At 38.0% G+C, this 20,142-nt stretch overlaps 1 protein-coding gene across 1 annotated transcript in view; it reads right to left on the bottom strand.

The window, feature by feature from the left end:
• Positions 1-11,586, bottom strand: part of KCNB2 (potassium voltage-gated channel subfamily B member 2) — a gene marked incomplete at its 5' end in the record, with an annotated part of 178,735 nt that extends 167,149 nt beyond the window's left edge. The window contains one exon of the mRNA XM_082753362.1: positions 11,008-11,586. Within this exon, the coding sequence (XP_082609488.1) occupies positions 11,008-11,586 (579 nt within the window). The remainder of the gene's footprint in view (positions 1-11,007) is intronic.
• Between the last annotated feature and the right edge of the window lie 8,556 nt (positions 11,587-20,142).

The raw sequence follows: 20,142 nt of genomic DNA, 5'->3' as shown, positions 1-20,142 counted from the left end.
TTTCTCATTCTATTTCTTGTCAAGAACAACTGGTATTTTTCTCACATAACGTGTTTCATACAGAACTTTGCTCTGGCATAAAAACACACATCATACTTTTCTTCTGTCTTTAAGCCTTCACGTATTATTTGTTAAAATAAAATATCACAAATCTAGATTTCTAATCCTATCTGAAGAAACATTTGCATTCTTCCCAATGCCCAAGGTACTTGTTGAGTTCATCCACAAGACCTTCAACCTCACAGTTTATCTTCAGAAGAACCATCTTTCTCTTGGACTTGGTGTCACTCTCCTGACCTCAGCTCAATCAGACACAGCAAACTACATTGAAAAGAACTGCAGTTATATAACAGGCTGTAAAATGACACAGAAAATCTTGAATCATAACACACACGCACACACACACAATAAAATAAAAAAATAAAAAACCTTTTAGTTGGAGATCCAGAAGTGGATAGTTATAATTCTAGCCATAATATTGCAAATACTTGCCATTATTGAAGTTACCTTATATGTCGCCAGTAGAGGGACCATGGTGGCCCAAAGGGCTCCTAAGTACAGAATATATTTCTGCTTACCTACATCCCAAACTACTAAATAGCCTCAGTATTAAATTATGTCTAAATCATTTGTTCATCCTGCTTGAATTCTAAGAAAGGCTGCAGGCCAGTCACACAGGACTGGCCATATACCTTGGCACTCTTCATTTTGCCAGCTAAATGTTGGTAGGAATGATTTAAAGGTCTCTGAAGTCAATGCCAGTGTTCCGACAGAGTTCAGATGCGTTGGCCAAGTTTCCATGAGCTATAATGTGACAAAATGTATTGGCATACATACATAGACCAAAGTACTTCTGAAACAATGTTTTCAAATGACATTAAATTCACAGGAGAATTTATACAAAAAAAAAATAATAATAATTAAAAGATAGCATATGACAATATAAAGGTTTTGTTAAAATAATAGAAATGGAAATGAGTTCACAGTTCTCAGAACAAATCTGTAGCACTTTTGAGATGACCTCTTGCAGTCTGCAAAAGAATAATATTCTTTTCCCTGCATTTCTTATCCACTGCAAAAGCAGTGGATATTTAGCAATATCCACTGCTCTCCAGAAAAAAAAATTTCCCCAAAAGCCAAACACATGCTTCAGTAAAGCAGAACAGACAGCTCACTGGAGGACCCTTCAGTAAGCAATTCAAAAGTAGATTGCAGTGCTTGGGAAATAAGCTACGTGAATGTGAGCTGGAGAACAAAACTTGATGCCATTGCAGTCTGTCACAGAAACGTGACTGACTGAAGAAGTACATAAAGTAGGACCATCTCAGGAGTTCACTGAAAATACTTCTAGCAGTACCATAATTCAAGGCAAGCTGGGCTGACTGTCACAAAGTACTCCAGCATCTAACACTTCCTATGGGGCATTCTGCATGTGGCCGGTGACACCTGAAACTGTCACTGCAATTTGGCTGCCCTTGGGACAGCTCTGGTGTGTGCCATACCTGAGCTATTTAAAGCAGTATCTAGCCCTTAAAGTTGCATCAGGAGGGACCCAATGAAAGATGAGTGAAAACACTGATCCCTCGGTAACATGTGTGGTAACTGTTCTGCAGTGAAGATCATTACTCCTTGAAGAAAAAAAAATCTTCCTTCAAAAGCTGTTTTGTGAAGAACTTCAGTCCTGTTGGGCTTTTATTTAACTTGCCTTTTAGAGGCTAGAACAGAAAAGCTGAGATAATCCTAGAAGGGTTTTTTTATTAGTCCAGTGAAGTGCCAGTTTTTAGGCAGGAGCTTAGTGAAATACAATACCATTTCCCACAAGCATCAGACATAAAATATTCTCAGTGAGGAATGAATCTGAGCCTCAAAGATCAGGCAAGACTTGTCCAACTTCAAGAGTTCACCTTGTCAAATTTCCTTAGGCTTCAGGTTTGCATCTCATGTTCCGGCTACTGCCTTTCTCTATGTTTTAAAAGAAATCTTGTATAACTTTTTAGAGCAAGTAGCTACAAGATGACTCGAAAATTCAGCAAGTATGATTCAGACAGTTTGTAGGTAGAAAACCTGTTTGCCTCCACCATCTCACACATTTTCTCACTGTACAGTATTGAGAGGTAACAAAACATAAATGTTGATGTAGAGTTACACATAAGAATTGCATGACTAAAAGCTCCAGCAACACCCAACACACTTTTTGGAAATAAGGACTAGTACGTTAATATGAAGAGTAACATTTCAGTGTCTAAATGTGTTTTTCAAAGACAACTTTCTCTTCCACTGCTGCTCAAAAACAGTAGAAGGCCTGTCTCAGTAAATGGAGTATGAGTATGAATGAGTATTCACGCACTCATACTGCCATAACATTCATGTGGAGAAGGCACTGTACACTTAACAGAACAACTTCAAATGTAGGGCTGTTGTCTGGGTTACAATTGGTGCAAATCAAATAAACTTAAATAGAAATATACGTTTGTATTCTTGCTGAAAACCTGCCCTTATTGTATGCCTCCCCAAAGAGAGAGTTATCCATGCATATAAAGAGCAGACTGTGATGTCTTCCTAAAAAGACTCTACTGGGATACTTTTTTGATCTCAAAGTCACTTTGAAACAGCTGTGCCAGTGATACATGCTTGTTTTCAATATTCCCTCAAAGGACTTGGGGTTCAGCACTAAGCGTCAAAGACTCAAGTATCTTCACCAAACAGAAGACTTCTGATTCTGCCATATGTCATGATAAACACCATGTGTGTTTTTTTTCTTTTCAGAAATAAGTAACATGCAGTAATCTCTGGCTTTCTGGTCACCTGGGAGCTGTTTTTTGCTCTTCTGCCTCGTGGAACAAATCAGAGATTCACACAAACAGGGCAGTTTGCAGGATAGCTTATATATTGGTTATGCTCTCAGGTTTACAAAAGGAAGACAGAGCCTGTTCATCCAGTCAGTAGGTGCATCCCTTTGCTTCCAAGAGATTTGGTCTGGATAATCCTCCAAATAACATCACCTTTGCGTCATTTAATTTATGAGTATGTATCACCCTGTTGTCTGTTTCCAAATATCTTACGTGACAAAAGACAATGCACTGCCAGAGGCTTATGAAAACACGGAACGGAAATACAACATTTTTAGGACATATGATCTGCCTCTCAGTGAAGTGAAAGACACAACAGTCTGGTTTGTCCACTCACACATGACACAGCTTAAGTGGCATGTCACAGCTGAAAAGCCAGCTCATGAGATGCTTCTGACTTTAGAGAGGGGCATGGCATAATGCGCAAAATATGACCATCCTAACCAGAAATATTGCAATACATCTTCTAAAAGATGTTGATGCTGGACTAGACTCAATGTAGAGTAACAATTATCAGAAATAGGATATGATGAATGGTTAAAATAAACAATTATTGTAGAAGAAAATTGCTCTATTAACTTAAGAAGCACACATAGGGCTGGGGTAAATTGGAATAATGCTTTCTACCCATTACAGGAAAGGGTATACTTTGTAGAGTAGGCTGTTCTCATGAAGATTGTACCTCCCAATAATTCACTGAAACCTTGTATATTTGAAATCCTGGCACATGTTTCTGTGCAAGAGCCAGTGTGCAATTCTGTGAATGGTGACACAAATCCAGACACATTCTAGTCATTACTTTAAAACATCATTTTGTAAAACATTACTAGATCTTAATACAGAGAATAAATTTTCCAAAGTTTTAATATAACTATTCTTGACTTTTTCTCCCTTTAACAAGACTTATCATAAACCTTCTTTAATTTTCCTTGATGTAACCATTAAACCAGAGTGACTGAAGTGCTTTCTCATAGATGCAGGTAGGAAAGGTGCTCCTCTGTTCATGCAATTAACAGGGATACTCCCTGGTGCCAGTGTTTGAAGCCAGTGGTAGACTGTCTGAATATGACTCACTGCATCTTTGCCCCTGGCACTGCTTCCATAATTTAAGCAGCTGATTTACTGAGAATTAAGTGTCAATAATAAACAGGTCAGTTCAAAAGACATTTTACTCATTTTACTCTAATAGCAGTTTTTAATAAGTTCTACTTTGCAGCAAGACCTTTCAGCACAGCAGAGATAAGATCGTGCAGCCGGAGGGAACCTTGATATAACTGAGGCATTAAACACCTCTGCAGCAAGATGGATCAGACAGGAGCTCCATTCCCATGACACTTAGGTTGACCAAAAATGCTGAATCATGTGTTACACGATACTGCACAGAAGAGGTAAAGAAGGTAAATAATCTTTTAATGACCATTTCAGCAGTGAGCATACCCAAGCTCTTAAAACAAAATCAATTATCTGCTGCCAGTCTACTGTGTTCCTTGATATGATATCTATTGAAAAAACAATATATTCAGTTATCTTTCAAGATATTAAAACACTTCAGTTATTAAATATGAATGACTAGGATCAAATGTAATCTTTGCCTCACAGTCACATTGACTGACTTTATTGTTTGGCACAAAAAAATTACTTCACCTTAAAAGCAAAGAGAGGTAAGAAGTATCCAGGCCAGAAATAATGGTGAGATGGAGATACATGTTTATTACCAGTGACCATTCTCTGTGCTTTACCGCACCTTAGTTTCAGCAACTGTTTGTCTTTAAAGTATTGGGAGTGACAAAGCAAACTATAACATTCCTGGTAGTACATTCAGATAAAGGCTCATAACAGTTTCGCCGTAAAATAAATTGAAACCAGAGGTCAAATAGAAGTTCAAACTACATATCAGCTAGAAAATAACACTCATCTTAAAAAAAAAAAGCTATCATGCCCTGAAGTATACTAAATGCAAATACTTGTGGGAATTAAAGTAATACAAAAGTCATTCCTCGTGCTTAAAAAAAAAGACAAACTTAATTCTCTGTCATCTTCAAACTCAGTCTAAAATTAGATTAGAAAGCACATAAAATATAAGTTTTGTTGGGAGAAATATAACAAAATCAGGATGATAAAAAACATTTAAACCTAAAGCAAAAAAAAAAAAAAAAAAAAGACATATGCAGGAAAAGTGTTTTGTTCGTGTAATGTGACAAAGGATGCAAACAGAAGAAAATGTATTTCTTTCACTTGAACAGTTTATCTTAAATACTTAGTGTAAACATTCAGCTGTTGACAGAATCCTTTCTTATCTGTGGTAACTCTTTGCAATGCATGAATTTTTTCCTGAGGTTCTCTAAGCATTTATGATGTGTTTGTCAACCCAAAAGAACCAGGAGCATACCATCAATTATGGTTTGCTCCTGAATGAACTCTGCATGACAATCTAGGATTTAATTTATGAGGAGTTGCAAAGGAATGCAGAAATGTTTTATATGACACTCAGCTCTGTTTTGAAGTCACACATAATAACTCTGCTAATTCATATTTATCCCATGATCACTCTTAAGCTGCTCTAGAAAGTCTGAATAGGAATAAGAGTCAGTGTGCATTATAGGTAAAACACACCCATAGAAAATAAGAATAAAGTCCCAAACATATAATAGGAGTGCCTTTTCTCACCAAGTCAGTGTGACAAGCTGAGCCATAATGCACTCAGTAGCTAAATAAATGTCAGTGGCCTGAATCTCCCCATCATGCTTTCTTTTATTTTTAATAATATTTTTTTCATTGTTATTTTATTTTCATAGAGGGTTAGTTACTGAATGCAAGACACAAACTCCTCACGATTTCCAGTCAGGCTTCGGATAATTATACTTTCTGCAATCCACAATCTGCTAGTTAGCTGATAAATTCTTGTGCTTTTCACAAAGGAAGAACACTTATTACAGCCAGTAATGTAAAGAAAAAAAAAATCAACAAAATAAAAAAAGGAAAAATGAGCCATGCAGTGAGACAAACAGAATTAACTTTCAATCCCATCAGGTTTCACATAACCTTAAAGAAGGTAAACCACATGCTGCAGAGACACAAAGGCCAATAGTTTACCCTTCTGTGTATGTACATCAACAGGGGTTATGAGAAAATAAAGGATAGAATGTGACTGATTAGTAATTTTTTTTAATGACTTAACTTATTTATATTATATTTTATATTTGATCAGTTAATATTCACACTGAGCTTTAAGAAAATATTAATGTGAGAAAGAATTACTTGTACAAGTCATGTAGAGTCAATCCCAAGCAATTACTCTCCAGTTACATTCAAAGGGCCAACCTGTGATACAAGATACTGAAATACCAAAAAAGGAAAATTATATTGACATTTATTGACAACATTACTGCAAGTTATTTAAAATAATCTTGTATATACCAGTGATAGTGAAAGATGATTGAGGCAGTTTAGATATCTCTAAGCAGAAATAGGCTCTGTATTTCTCTTAGATATTCCACTAATTTCTGAACTCATTAACTATGTTTATAGTAGCTCATCTGCACTCGAAACATTCCATATTTGTTTAGGATTTAGTTCAAGTGAGTCTCATTGATGTAAAACAAGTGTGAGAAAAGAATCAGGCTCTTAAATTCTATAAACAAGAATGGCATGAAGAGCTCATGCACTAATACTCTGGAAAAAAAAAAAAATTAAATATAGGGATTTACTTGATTCACAGTTGTTCCAAAGTAAAGCTCCTCTGATTTTAAGTGTTCTGTACAGAACAGTACAACATATAAGTCATTAAAAAGGCTTCAACTCAGCTAGGTTCATCCTTAATATCCCTATGCAATCCACCTGAAGTCTATTCACGTCCATGGAAATCAATACTCATTCTGGTGTCTCTTGAGGACTTTCAGACTACTGATAGCTTGTTCAGAGTTATTGCTTCTGTAAGGAAGCTGTTTTAGGTGTAAAAACTGTAACTAAACAGCCAAATTATGGTATATTTTATTTCCCAAACAAAATCTCTAAGGTGAACAGGATATTTCTGGAGAAAAATGGATGTACTGTGACCCTACTCTGGAAAAGGTTGATTCCACTTCAAATTTATGTGCCATAATGACTCAAAGTACATTTTTGTTTCAGTTTTTCTTCACTATAAATTGGTAAAATAACTTCTTCAAACAGTTTTCACAAAATACTGGTTACACATAAAATATAATCAAATGGCTGGTCTAAAAACTCAGGTGCTACTCTGGAATTAAAGAATGACAGAATGTCACAAAACTCTCGGGTTTGAGGGCCAGGGTTAGAAATTCTCTGGGATGTAGATTACACAAAATTCCTGCTTTTCCTAATCCCCAGGACTGCTTCTCATTTCATATTACTCTGCATGCATGAAATAGCCAAACCTCTGGAAATTCTTTCTCTTAACCCTACTTGAAAAGTTTTTGAACAAGAATGCAGGCAAATAGAACCAAATCCTTCACTCCTTATTCAAAACCTCAACTGAAATCATGGAGAACTTTGCAGGAGTGAGAGCTAAGCAAAAATTAACATACCTAGGAGAAACCAGTGACTAAGATGAGGTACATTCCTATGTTTGCCAAAATAAAAAACCCACATAGTAAAGAGTATCTGTGTTGCACAACATAATTTGATCTATAATACTACTTTCTTACTATCTAACCATACCTTTAATTCTTTGCCATGCATATCTATCATCCTTTCCTATTTGTTGTCACAGATACTGTACAATACCAGCTGTTCATGCGCTCTGACCTTGCTGTGTCTCACCTTGCTCTACGTGAAGTCAATGCAAGCCTTCACTGACCTCCAGAGAAGCAGGATTTGTGCTGTGATACATAATCCAAAGCGGGACTCCCCCTTGATTCAATAAGCTTTGGATCAGACCTAGAAGGGATCTTAGCAGAATCAAGAGGCCGCAAGCCACACCCACATATCAAAACCACACCTGAGTGTTTACCTCACTTTCCTAATCTTTTACGTGAAAGAGATTAAAAAGCAATCTGTTCCTTTCAACTGCTTAGGTGCTACACAGTACATGAATGACTACTTGAACAGTATCTGTAGGATAGCTATGTACGTTGCCATGTTTTCATTTGCTTCTTCAGAAGTTAGAAAAGGATGGAGTATTTGAATTCAAAGCTTCACGGTAGTATTTTCTACTTTGGTTCCCAACTTGCCTCTACTTCCCTTCCAAGGAATCATCTCCAGATGAGATGCTCATTGCCAAGCAGATCTCACATCTGTTCAGCAAAGCTGCCAGGAGTGGTGGAGATAAACCCCTCATCCCTGGGAAAAAAGCTGGCACCTCAGTGACATGCCCAGTTTCCTCCTGCCTGGGGCTGTGGTCCTGGGCTCACAGCCTGACACAGGATTGCTAGGACAGTGGCTGGTTGGCTTTACTCCTACAGAGGAAAGAAGATGGTTCTGCCCCCTGTTTTGGGAAAAATTAGCAATTTGCCACATAATGAAACAAAAGATGAGAAATCTGAAAATGACGTTATCCAAACATTTCAGATAAGAATCTTGCCATGGAGCCTCACACAGCCTGCGATGGCTTCAGACTGAGAGTACATCTGACTGACTCCAGCATATCTTGTTTTACATGCAGCTCTGCTTGTTTGCTTATGTTCCAGAAGTCTGAATGTGCTGTGACAGGTTTTGCTCTCCTTTATGCTATGCAACCATGTCATTCAGCCAAGTTTCTACAGCCTTCCTTAGGATGCCATGGGTGTAACGGACTATAATTTTGGCTTATATATATATTTACAGACTGAGTATCACTAAAAAGAGAAACTGAATGCATATAATATGGTGACTTCCAGCTGCTAGAATCACAGGAATCACATGAAATGGCATTAACTTAGACAGAAGGCGATTGAAATAATGCAAACCAGCTATCCATTGCTACATGTACATAAGTGCAATGTGAAACTCCCTGTAGCAAGGAAATGTAGAATGTTAACATTCAATCAAACCAGGAGATGAGGGAAAAGGGAAATGAAAAATAAACAATACCCATTTAAACATCTTGGGAAATGAAAGAAACAGCCACCTTCATTTGCAAAACCTGCAGAGAAATCTAGTAGTTTAACTGTCTTATGTTTCTGCATTTATCTACCAAGCCAAAGAGCGTTTAAGTGCTAATCAATCATAGGCAAAGAACTGTAGAATCACTGTTTTAGTTTTGCCCTATTCATCTGTTCCATCTTGCTGTGCTGACTCCTAACTTTAAATATTCTTAGGAAAACACTAACTAAACAAGTGTCGCAAGCCCTGTGAGCCTTCCCTATGTCAAAAAGAAATCAAGAAAAGATTCCACAAGCACACAATCCATTTCCACTTCCCCCAAGCCTGCCTGCCAGGCATAGTGTGACATGTAGCTGAGGCAGTGTCCATGGCAGGCCATGTCCCAGCTTGGGCACAATGTGTCCTGCCCCCATGGTTCCTACAGGATCTTAGTCCCTGTCTCCTGCTCACCACTGCATGCCAGGAAGCCAGATCCAGCTGCTGCTGCCTCATTTTTCATGCTTGCAGACAACTGGGAGAAGATAAGGTCTATTACAGGTCACATTGGGAGTGTTTTAAACAGTGAGGGACTGAGAAGCTGGTCCCTGACTCCTGCAAGCTATGTAGCAGCTGTGTCACAAAAATGCTGGGGAGGGGGGCTGATGGAGGCTAACTTGTACCAGGGGATCACAGAGTGCAACATGGCCTCCCTGAACCCTTTCTGGCACACCTTATGCCCATCTGTTTCCCCTCTGCTCCTTCTCCTGGAGAGGAACATATGGCCCAGAATATGAATCTCCAAAGCAGAAAATGTATTCTTCTTGTTTCGTAAAATATCCTAATACCCTCCTTTTTTTCTCCTATCAGCTTTTAGTCCAGTTACAAACCTTATATTTTGGTACCATAAATAAGATTTTGAAAAAGGTCAGCCCCTGCTTAAACAGTTACACAGTCCACAATGAAGAACTAAAATTAAAATAAGAAATCATATATTGCATCTCAGTTTTAAGAAGTTGTTATTACAATGAAAAGTTCTTGACAGGATGCGGGGTTTAGTACATTCCACCATCATATTTTAATACTTACCTTAGTGCAACGGGGTTGTGTTCAACAACAAATTAATGACAGAAAAAAATTAAACCACAGTTAAGCTTAACATGGACATCTACATGCTGAACATTTTCACTCTGAGTGGTCCAAACTGGAGATAGTTTTTCTCATATTAAATAATACCTCATGTCACAAAAAGAACAATCAAGTTCCTCAAGAAGCAAAGACAATTTTTTTTTCTTAAATTGTAGCATCAAAATCTCACCCTAAGTGTGTGCACTCATGCAAAGGGAAACTTTTCCATGATATCACTGAGACTTTCATCAGTTCGTCTGTTTAAAGACAGCAGAACAGGGTTTCTTTCACGTGAATGCTTCCTTACCTCTATCTGAATATCTATATTATATATAACATGCATATGGTATACATATACATAGATTTGTATATACATATATTTGTATATACACATAGATGTGCATACATACATATATATGTGTATATATGTGCTTTATTGTGTATATACGTACTTTAATACTTTCATATAGAACACTAATTCTTGACCACAAAGCACAGTATAAGAGAGAACATACTGCAACCCTTGCCCAATATAAAACCATGACAGACAGCGGCTGTTGACACTATTCTTTCACTATCACTTATCACACTTTATGAGTCAGTGATATCACATCTGTGCAATGCCTGTAATAGAACAGGTATCAAAACTGTAACAAATAAATGAGGGCTTAATAGAACATGTTTCTCATGAGCAAATGCATTTCTAACAAAAAAGTAAGTAGTGTTCTCTAGATGCATTTTTATCAAAGAGTTTAATGTGAAGTCCATTAACAATCACACGTTTCTGTTTATATACGACAAATGTAAAGTGTAGCACATATCTAAAATCAACTGAAATCAACGGGATTCCTCTTCTGATTTCAGTGGGTTTTAGAACAGATTTGGGTGTATTCATTTCATGATATGTAGATGTTTAGATTCTTCTTTTCTCTAAATATTTTAGTGAAAAATATTGATTCATGCATGTCTGGACATTTAACTCCTGCTTGTGAATTAAACACACTGTTTATCCTACCTTTGCTGCCACAGATGAGTTGGGTTTCTCCAGCAAGTCCCAGAGTTTCTTCCTCTTCTCTGGGCAGCATGTATTATCAAACTCTTCCCCTTCTCTCTCTCGCATTGTCTCTGCCTCTCTCCTCAGCTCTTCATTCATCTGCTCTTTCTTTTGGTGGTATCTTGCCTGGCAGCAAGATTCTAAATATATCTCATCAATCCCCCAGTAATCAAGCTCCTGCCCGAAAGAAAGAGCACACATTTCTTCCATCATATGTAGTTTCCCTGTCCTGTAGAAATTCAAAATGGAAGTAAAAGCCCCTGGGTGTCGATCAAAAAAGTATTCATTTTCATTTAAGTTATAGTCATCACATACTTCCAGCAGAGATTCATGAGTATTACAGTCTCTGAGCTTTCCTAATCGTGTCCTTGGAAGTCTGTCCAAAGTCCTCCACAGCACTTCATGGTTGAGTCCACCAACATTTATTTTAACTCTCCGCGAGCAGGCTTTGCTCCTAATGATCTCCACTGGTTCTGGTGGGAGAGAAAGGGTAGACCTTGAAGACTTTTTGTTGATCCCTGGTGGAGCCTTCTCAGCCATTTTAAAAAGGGTGCAGTTGTAATGCCAGAGTCTTTAGGAGGATGAGCTTGGAGACTATAAATATTTGGATAGAGTCCTTTTCAGATAGACTGACCCATTCCTGAAGCTGAAAAAGACAAAAAAAATAGAATATTGCAATGCAGAATATAATCCCCAAATGCTCATTCCTTCTCCTCCCACAGTTTCATATACAGATGAAAATATAATGATGGTAATTTGCTCTTTCTGCAGTGAGAATCTTTTGTGGTAGTATAAGAACCACTGGAACAACTGGTATGTGTAAGAGAACTATGTTTAAGCAAAAGAAAAAAACAAAAAAAAGCAAAACAAAACAAAACAACAACAATAACAAACTAGAATTTCTACATTAATGAAAATCAAATGTGACAGTTTGTAAGGAGAGCTTGTTTTGTTTTATCAGTTTCTGATACAGCCATGTCACCTAAATCTAATTATTTAATTATTAATTTGTGAGGCAAACTAATAGAAAGATTGTAGGAATATGCATAAGGAAAAAGTGAAATGGGGGCTACCTTCCCTTTACTGAAAATGTCAAATTTGGCAGTTACATTCTGAAATTGAATGAAACTATTAGCACATATAAAAATCTCCTGTGAAACCAAACTGCTTCCCTCATCCTCCCATTCCAAATATCAACTCACTGTATTATTTCATGACCAAAAATTACACACCAAACCATACAATTGTCATCCTAACAAGTCAAATTATCTACTACCAGACACTGCTGATTTCTAGACCAATTTAGTCAAGAGAATCCTAACTCTTTTGAACTCACTGAACAGTAGTAGAGGTATGTAGGCAAGGAAGTTCAACTGTATCCTGGGCTGCATCACAAGAAGTGTGGCCAGCAGACTGAGGGAGGTGATTCTCCCCCTTTGCACTGCACTCATGAGACCCCACCTGGAGTGCTGCATTCAACTCTGGGGCACCCACCACAAGAAGGACATGTACTTGTTATAGAAAGTCCAGAGGAGGGCCATGATCAGGATGATCAGAGGGCTGGAGCACCTCTCCTATGAAAACAGGCTGAGACAGTTGGTGTTGTTCAGCCTGGAAAAGAGAAATCTCTGGGGAGACCTTACAGTGGCCTTCCAGTATCTAAAGGTGGCCTATAGGAAAGCTGGGGAGGGACTCTGTGTCATGAAGTCTGTGTCATAGGACAAGGGGGAAACAAGCACTGGAACAGGTTACCCAGAGAAGCTGTGGTTGCCCCATCACTGGAGGTATTCAAGGCCAGATTGGATGGGGCTTTGAGCGACCTGCTCTAGTGGGAGATGTCCCTGCCCATGGCAGGGGGGTTGGAAGTAGATGGTCTTTCAGGTCCTTTCCAAACCAAGCCATTCTGTGATTCTATGATTCTATGACTGTATCCCATTTCCCAGCTCATCAGAAAGGCTCTTTGTCCCACCTCTTAAGCCACTGCAGGGACATGACTTCATGACAGCAATCAGCAATCTCAGTTTTTGTAAAATTTAAGTTCATCCCCATTCACTGTGCACAATGCTGCAATGAATTCAAGCGAAGCTGCTCACCACCGAACTTGGAATATCTGTATGAAACAGGAAGAAAACCCACCCACCATGTCTACTGTGGTTTGTTATCTTACACAGTGCTTAAGTAATAACCTATCAATAGTATCATGTCCCCAAAAGAATAATATTAAGAATGCTTTGATAGGCTTCTTTTACGAAGTAGGAAAGTCCTCAGTAATTTCCATGAGTTGATGTCTCCTCCTCCCCTTCTCAGCAAATCAACAATTCGACACTTTGTTCCTTCTTTTGAAAAGAAATAAACTGCAGCTTTAAAAAAGCATTTGATGTGAACAAGAATTTGATCCTCTTTGCAGAGTAAGCAAGAAGGTTGTGATGAGAGGGATTGTTACCTATAAATATATCAGGGGTAAACACCAGGGAGGGAGAAGACTATTTTTACTAAAGGACCATGATGGCACAAGAACAAATGGATACAAACTCACCATGAAAGTAAGATGGAAATCTGAAAGGGAATTAGAAGGTCACAAAGATCGGGTCCTCACTAGAGCAACGAGAATCTAGAATAATCCTCCACCAAAAGTACAGAGCAAAAATCAAAGAATTATTTCAATGTCATATCTGACATACTTATGATGAGGTTGACTATGTTCCTAGTATAAAATTAAAAACATTAGACCTTATTATATATAAACTTTAAAAGGTTTTCTTCACCATCAAATAAACTAATAGTAAGGCTCAGCCCCATATGATATAGGTATTAACAGACTTTCATGTACAAAAACATCAGGGAAAATGAAAGTTCCCTATAAAATTACCCATCAGATGTTATATTTACATTCATAGATTTTCTATTTCTTTTTTTTTTTTTTTTTTTTTTTCTATTTCTATTTCTATTTCTTCCGAATACATAACACACTGTCTTGTGTGTTTTGGCAGATACATTCTGAAATTGAATGAAACTATTAGCACATATAAAAATCTCCTGTGAAACCAAACTGCTTCCCTCATCCTCCCATTCCAAATATCAACTCACTGTATTATTTCATGACCAAAAATTACACACCAAACCATACAATTGTCATCCTAACAAGTCAAATTATCTACTACCAGACACTGCTACTGGGGACAGCCCCAAACACCTCCCTGTTCTCAGTTTCAGTGTCAAGCTGAACCCACTTCAGACAAGAGCCAAAAGATTCTGCCTCTTCCCATTCTGCCTCCAGCCCTTCACTGTAAATCTATCTCCACATCAACCAGTGCACCTGATTATTTACATAAGGGTTTAAGCCTTTAACATTTACCTTCATTCATTAAAAAGATAATCTGATAACTTCACTTGTAAAGATAAATGTCATATCAAAACCAAAGCCCTGACATCGGTAGGTTTACATAACATATAGTCCGTTCTTTTGTGTGGTGGTTTTTTTTTTTTTTTATGTTGTTGTTTTGTTTTGTTTTTATTGTCTTCCCCTAAGGCTCATTTTTCCTTAGATATTACCCTTCTCTTCATTGCCTTAGATGAAAGGGGAAGATGCAGGAGGTGGGGGGTACTTCTGAGATGCAGCACAGGTGGCTTTCTATACTCCAAGAACCGTGCACCATGGGGCCTGCTGCTATTGTACCAAAATACCAGCTGGGCAGCATGAATTAGCACCACAACCCAATTCCCACTCAGAATCAAAGCACAGCAACTGCCCTTCTGCACCCCAGTAGATGGGGGGACTCAAGTCTTTGCAAAGTCTCTTCACTTTAGCATCTCCTAGTGGTCTGTGATGCATTTATACATCTTCTAACATACAGACCATCACATAAATACTAAGCAATTGTAAGAGGATATTTCTCCACAAACGAAATATTTATTTTTTTTTAAAGAAAAATCTTTTCAGACTTTAATGCACGATGATGTTTCTCCTTTAAAAGATGTCTTACATAACAAAACAAAAGAATTTAAGAAATTCATAGAGAAGTTCTGTCATTCTCCATGAAATCAGTCAAGTCTTCAGGCAATTTCTGCACAGCTTCACTCGTTTATTCACTATTGAATCTCAGGGATTTCTTCTCTTTTCTTATTAATGTATGCTCTTTAATATTAACAATACAGAGTAAAGCAGTAGAAATCAAGCAGTTGATCTGATTAGTCTTATGTTAACCATACTCATTTGCTTTTCTGATTAAAAACATTAAAGATATGCAAGACTAAGCATTGTTTTAGCTTTTATGCAGTATAGTTACCACACACATTTGTTAAACAATGCAAAATTATAGTGTCACTGATACTGGTCTACAGCTGATAAAACATTTTCTGATTTGACAGTATAATTATTGGCTGCATCTCCCTACTTGAGGAACTGTGGCTTTTCTAAAAAGCTTTACCAGTCCTGGTTAACTGTGGTCATACTGAAGTCAGCTGTGAAACACCATTCAGTTAGTGTTTAGAAGATTGTATCCAAGGTGCTATGTACGTATTAAGGTATATGCTAGCAATCACAACATGCAGCACTTCGAAAAAATTAAAAATAATAATAATAATAAAAAAGAATTCTCAAATTAAAAATCTTGAAAATTAAAAGCTGTTATTGCCTTTCCACAGAGCTCCTTTCATTGAGATATATACAAGCCTTGGGCTACATAACTTTTAAGAAAATCCTTTTAGTCTGCTTCCTAAGTCTCTTTCTTCACATATTTTATTTACTGCGGATAATTTCTTCCTGTGCAGCTTTTTTCCCCAAACCTGGACTACAGAGTGTCTCTAACTGTGTCTTTAACGAAAATATAATCAAAAGCCTCTACTTTAACTACATGACACATTAAACTTTATAATCCAATTTATGAATTTCACATAAGAACACCAGATCTGTCATTATAACAAAATTATGTAATCAAGGTTACCTTTACAATTCACTAAATAGCTATTCTGGCTTTTAGCTACTGCTACTAATTTTTCAGACACTGAAATTTTTCTCCTGTGAAGGTTTAAAATATTTTGGGGTTAAGTTTATTGCCTCAACTTTCTGGTTGTGTACAGATCCACCATACACTTTTTCGACCCTAGGAAAAATAAAAAACACTACTAGTCCTTGGCAGGTGATGCCAGCCTACTGCTTACCAGTGCTGCATAGCCATCAGTAGAGAAGGACATAAATTATAACCACAAATACATACTAAAAACAACACACAACAAAAAAGTTTCCTTTCTTGCCAAAATTAAATGACTTTGCAGGAAAATACCAATAATATTGAATAAAACTCTTCCAATTCAAAGTCAATTCTTTGCATTAAATAAAAGTGAAAATTGCAAGGACTACTACTCAAAAACCTATAGAAACCCAGAATGAAGGTTAAGTTTCTTCCTCCATACCATACGCATGCAGATTTTAATGGTGTAATTTCCCCACCACCAATCCGTTCTGCATTACATGAATGGGTAATTATTTACCATTTCTTTTTATCTTTCTCATTCAGAATTTGGCCTTTGATGTTATTTATCATGCAAACCTAACACTATAAGCAAAGTGATGAATTTCCCCTAGGGAGTTCTCACTGTCTTACCTGAGTGCTTCCAGGGTACTTGAGAGTTTAGCATCTTAATATCACTATCAGGCTGTTATTACCCTTACTTTATTGGGGAGAATAGCAGGATGCATGAAGTATCCAATAATTTTGGCTGCTCAAATGAGCCAGTTGCTATTTTTCAGTCTTTAGTATTGTTATCACATTTGATGGGCACATCCACATGAGCAGATAAAACCCTCCGGCAAAGGAACTCAGTTGCCTGTGCTGTTACATTGCTAGGACACTGCCTGGCACAACACAGTCAGGACTCTCCCAAACAGTTTGCAAGGATGGCTGGAGAGTCAGCATGCTTCAAGGTCTGCTCCCAGCAAGTGGTTTGCTTGCAACCATCTGCTTTGGAGCCTGCATGAGTTTAACCACACGGACACAGGTCACCATGCCAGCTGGCCCAAGCAGCACTGGGACCCATCTACCAACTAGCCAAGCTGCACCCCACATGAACAAGACCTTGCTCCAAAGAGATTCACATACAGGCAGAAGAGTGCAGTGTCTCTGGAAACACAGCCTGGCCCCCAGCACAAGGAAATTAAAAAAATGTTAATACTTCTGAAAAGTTTCGTATAATTGAGATGTCAGGTAAAGCTGGTGTCCAGTTCCTTAACCATAAGCTTCCCACATCACAGCTATCACATTTCTGTTCTTTGTTTCAAAATATGAAGAGCTGCAATTTCTCGATGGTGAGCTGAAGGATCTTTATTAATAGTTTTATCTTAACTTCAGTCTAAAAAAAAAAAAAAAGTGAGATCATAGCTAAAACTCTGAAAAACAAACAAACAATCAAAACACACTCAGATGAGGTACTCAATATTTTAATTTCCCACCCTGATAGGAGTCACATCTCAAACAGTTAAGAATTGGTAAGCTGAAAGCACAGAAGTGTCAACCTGGTCTAGTGGGAGGTGTCTCTGCCCATGGCAAGGGGGTTGGAAGTAAATGATCTTTAAGGTCCCTTCCAACCCAGACCATTCTGTCATTCTATAAAACATGTCAAAGAGACAGTAATCCTAAGCATCGTATGCATTTCTCAGAAGACACACATCCACATGCAGGAATGCATGCATGCATGCACAGCAGGGAAGCTGAGCTTTGATTGTTCAAACTACCACTGACATGTGTGTCTACACTTAGATTCAAGTCCTCAGAGACAAGGAAATGAAGGGGGAAAGACAGATTCAGCCCATCTCCCCCATGACTGAGCTTCCCTGCAAGCAATGTCTGGCTCAGACCATGACCATGGCCAGGGCCATGGCAGAGGCTGTAAAAGAGCAGGGATGTTTCCTGAACTAAGTCAAAATTGCAGCTGTAGCCTTGTGAGCTTTGTTATGGACAGGTCGGACTGTGGAAAGTAGGATTTTACTTTGAGAATAAATCCTGCAAAACCAGCTCTGTGTTGTTACTATAGCTAACTGGTCTAAGATGATGATTATTTCTATTTCATAACAGACCTCACAGATGATCTGCTTCTGGTATCTAAAAAATTAAATATTGGCTGTACGAAGTCTGAGAGATTTACAGGAAACATTCAAAAAAGATGAGGCCTTTTATAGATGAACTTTTCAAACCAATGAAATCGGTCTGTCTGCTAGCTCCCTGTTCTCACCATCTTGAGCACAGAAGTGTCTTTTAGATGGATGAGCTGAACTTAACCAAGAAGCATAATGCTCAGGGGCTTTATATATTCCTTAAGAACCTTGGATAAGAAAAGCCAGACAGAAATAGGTAAGGAGACAGAAGACAGGAAAAGTAGGGAAAGTATAACTGATAAAATGTTTGTAAAATCCAGCAGTCACAGAAGCTTGGTAGTTTTGGTTTATCTGATTTATTTATTTATTTTAAATACCATAATATCATTTCTAATTACTTACTGTAATTACCCTCCAGTAAAGCGTTGTAGTGGGCCCTAGCCTCCACTAAGGGTGATGTGGAAAACTTTAAACCAAAAGGCTGAACACCCTCAACAGCACTCTTTGTAAATTTACCTCAAGATTCTTACAGGATTTGGGCCTTGAGTATTCCTTTCTTGAGTAGTACCTCATAGAAAAGCCGAAGCTGAGAGCTGGATTTGGAGCACAACTCTCAAGAGGATGATGAATGACTTGGCAACCTATCACCCCACTTCAGATGCCTGTCCAGCAAACTCGGACAAGAAGTTATGATGAGCAAAGCATGCAATCTCAGTATGTCCCTAACCCCTTAGGCTGCTCTTCAAATCCCCTGAGCTTTTAGACTATCAGTGATGAAAGGATGCTATCTCCACTACAATATACCACATAGACCAAATGCATGTACAGACATTCAGCACTAACAGACCTCACCTTTTCATGGATTCTTTTGGCTTTGCATTTATACCCCTACTGCATGAAAAATGCTCATGAAGGCAGTGCACAGGAATTCCAGTGCTCTCCTTGTGTTTTGGGGCACCTGATTCAGCACTGTCCCAGTGCTGAATTAAGATCATCACCAGCCTTTATTCCAGGCTAACTCTGCTTCTTTGTCTTTCTGTATCAGTAACACTCTGCTGTTTGTGCTCCTGACAAGTGTGGCTATATGATCCTTGCAAAACAATGCCAGTGCGTTCATGCTCAGTTTACAGAAACGGTTGCATTTCTATCACAGCCCAGGTTGAAGCATCTTGTTTAGGATGTGGTTGTCTGTGGTGCCTGCACTTCACTATTGGTGTTTACAGCTGGTTGCTAAGTACTGAGTTGCTGCTTTTGCCAAAGGTACCGTCTTTCACTACATATTTAGCCTTCCCTGGAAATTTCAGAGCCGATGAGCTGTCACAGGGAAGTACAAGGCCGAATGGCAGATCATTTTCTTTAATTTTAAACAACCAGATATTACAGAAATGTGATTATGTAAGATCCTCATTTCAGGGCTAAATCAGACTGCATATTTATATCCTGGCTAGCACTCTGGATCCGTAGTTTTGATCACTGCTCCCATACAGTTCTATAAGGATGTACAAATACTTTTTGCAGGATATAGTAATAATAGTAAATACGTTAATGTTAATAAATTAGAACTTTGAATTGCAACTTATCTAATAGTTGATATAGTTATTTATTTTTTTCAAATTATATTGCAGTGCACTACAATGATGAAGGAGCTTTTAATATGTCCATTGTTCTTCCAGGAGGCACTGTTGCAACCAGTTGACCTAAAACAACAGGTTTTAAGGCTACTCTAAGCAGGTTATCTTATACCACCCCTCAGTCTTCCATTGCTCCCTACCAATAATAGCACTTAAAGCACTGAAGAACTTCACAGATGTCTTTTTGTCCTCCTCAACAAAAGCTTGCATAGTGTGGTACTGAACTATGATTCTGCGTTTCTAGGCAGGAAAATATTATACAGTAGACAATATTACACTATATATACAGAGAATGATATCTGAAGCAATGAGGTAAACTGAGAAGCATCAGATTTTAACCCTTTTTGAATTAAACTGCTTCCAAAACTATAGCCA

This window comes from Aythya marila (assembly GCF_965140915.1).
Source record: "Aythya marila genome assembly, chromosome: 2".
Classification (NCBI taxonomy): domain Eukaryota; kingdom Metazoa; phylum Chordata; class Aves; order Anseriformes; family Anatidae; genus Aythya; species Aythya marila.
The sequence above is the reverse complement of the archived record's forward strand: the minus strand, read 5'-3'. Positions and strand labels throughout refer to the sequence as shown.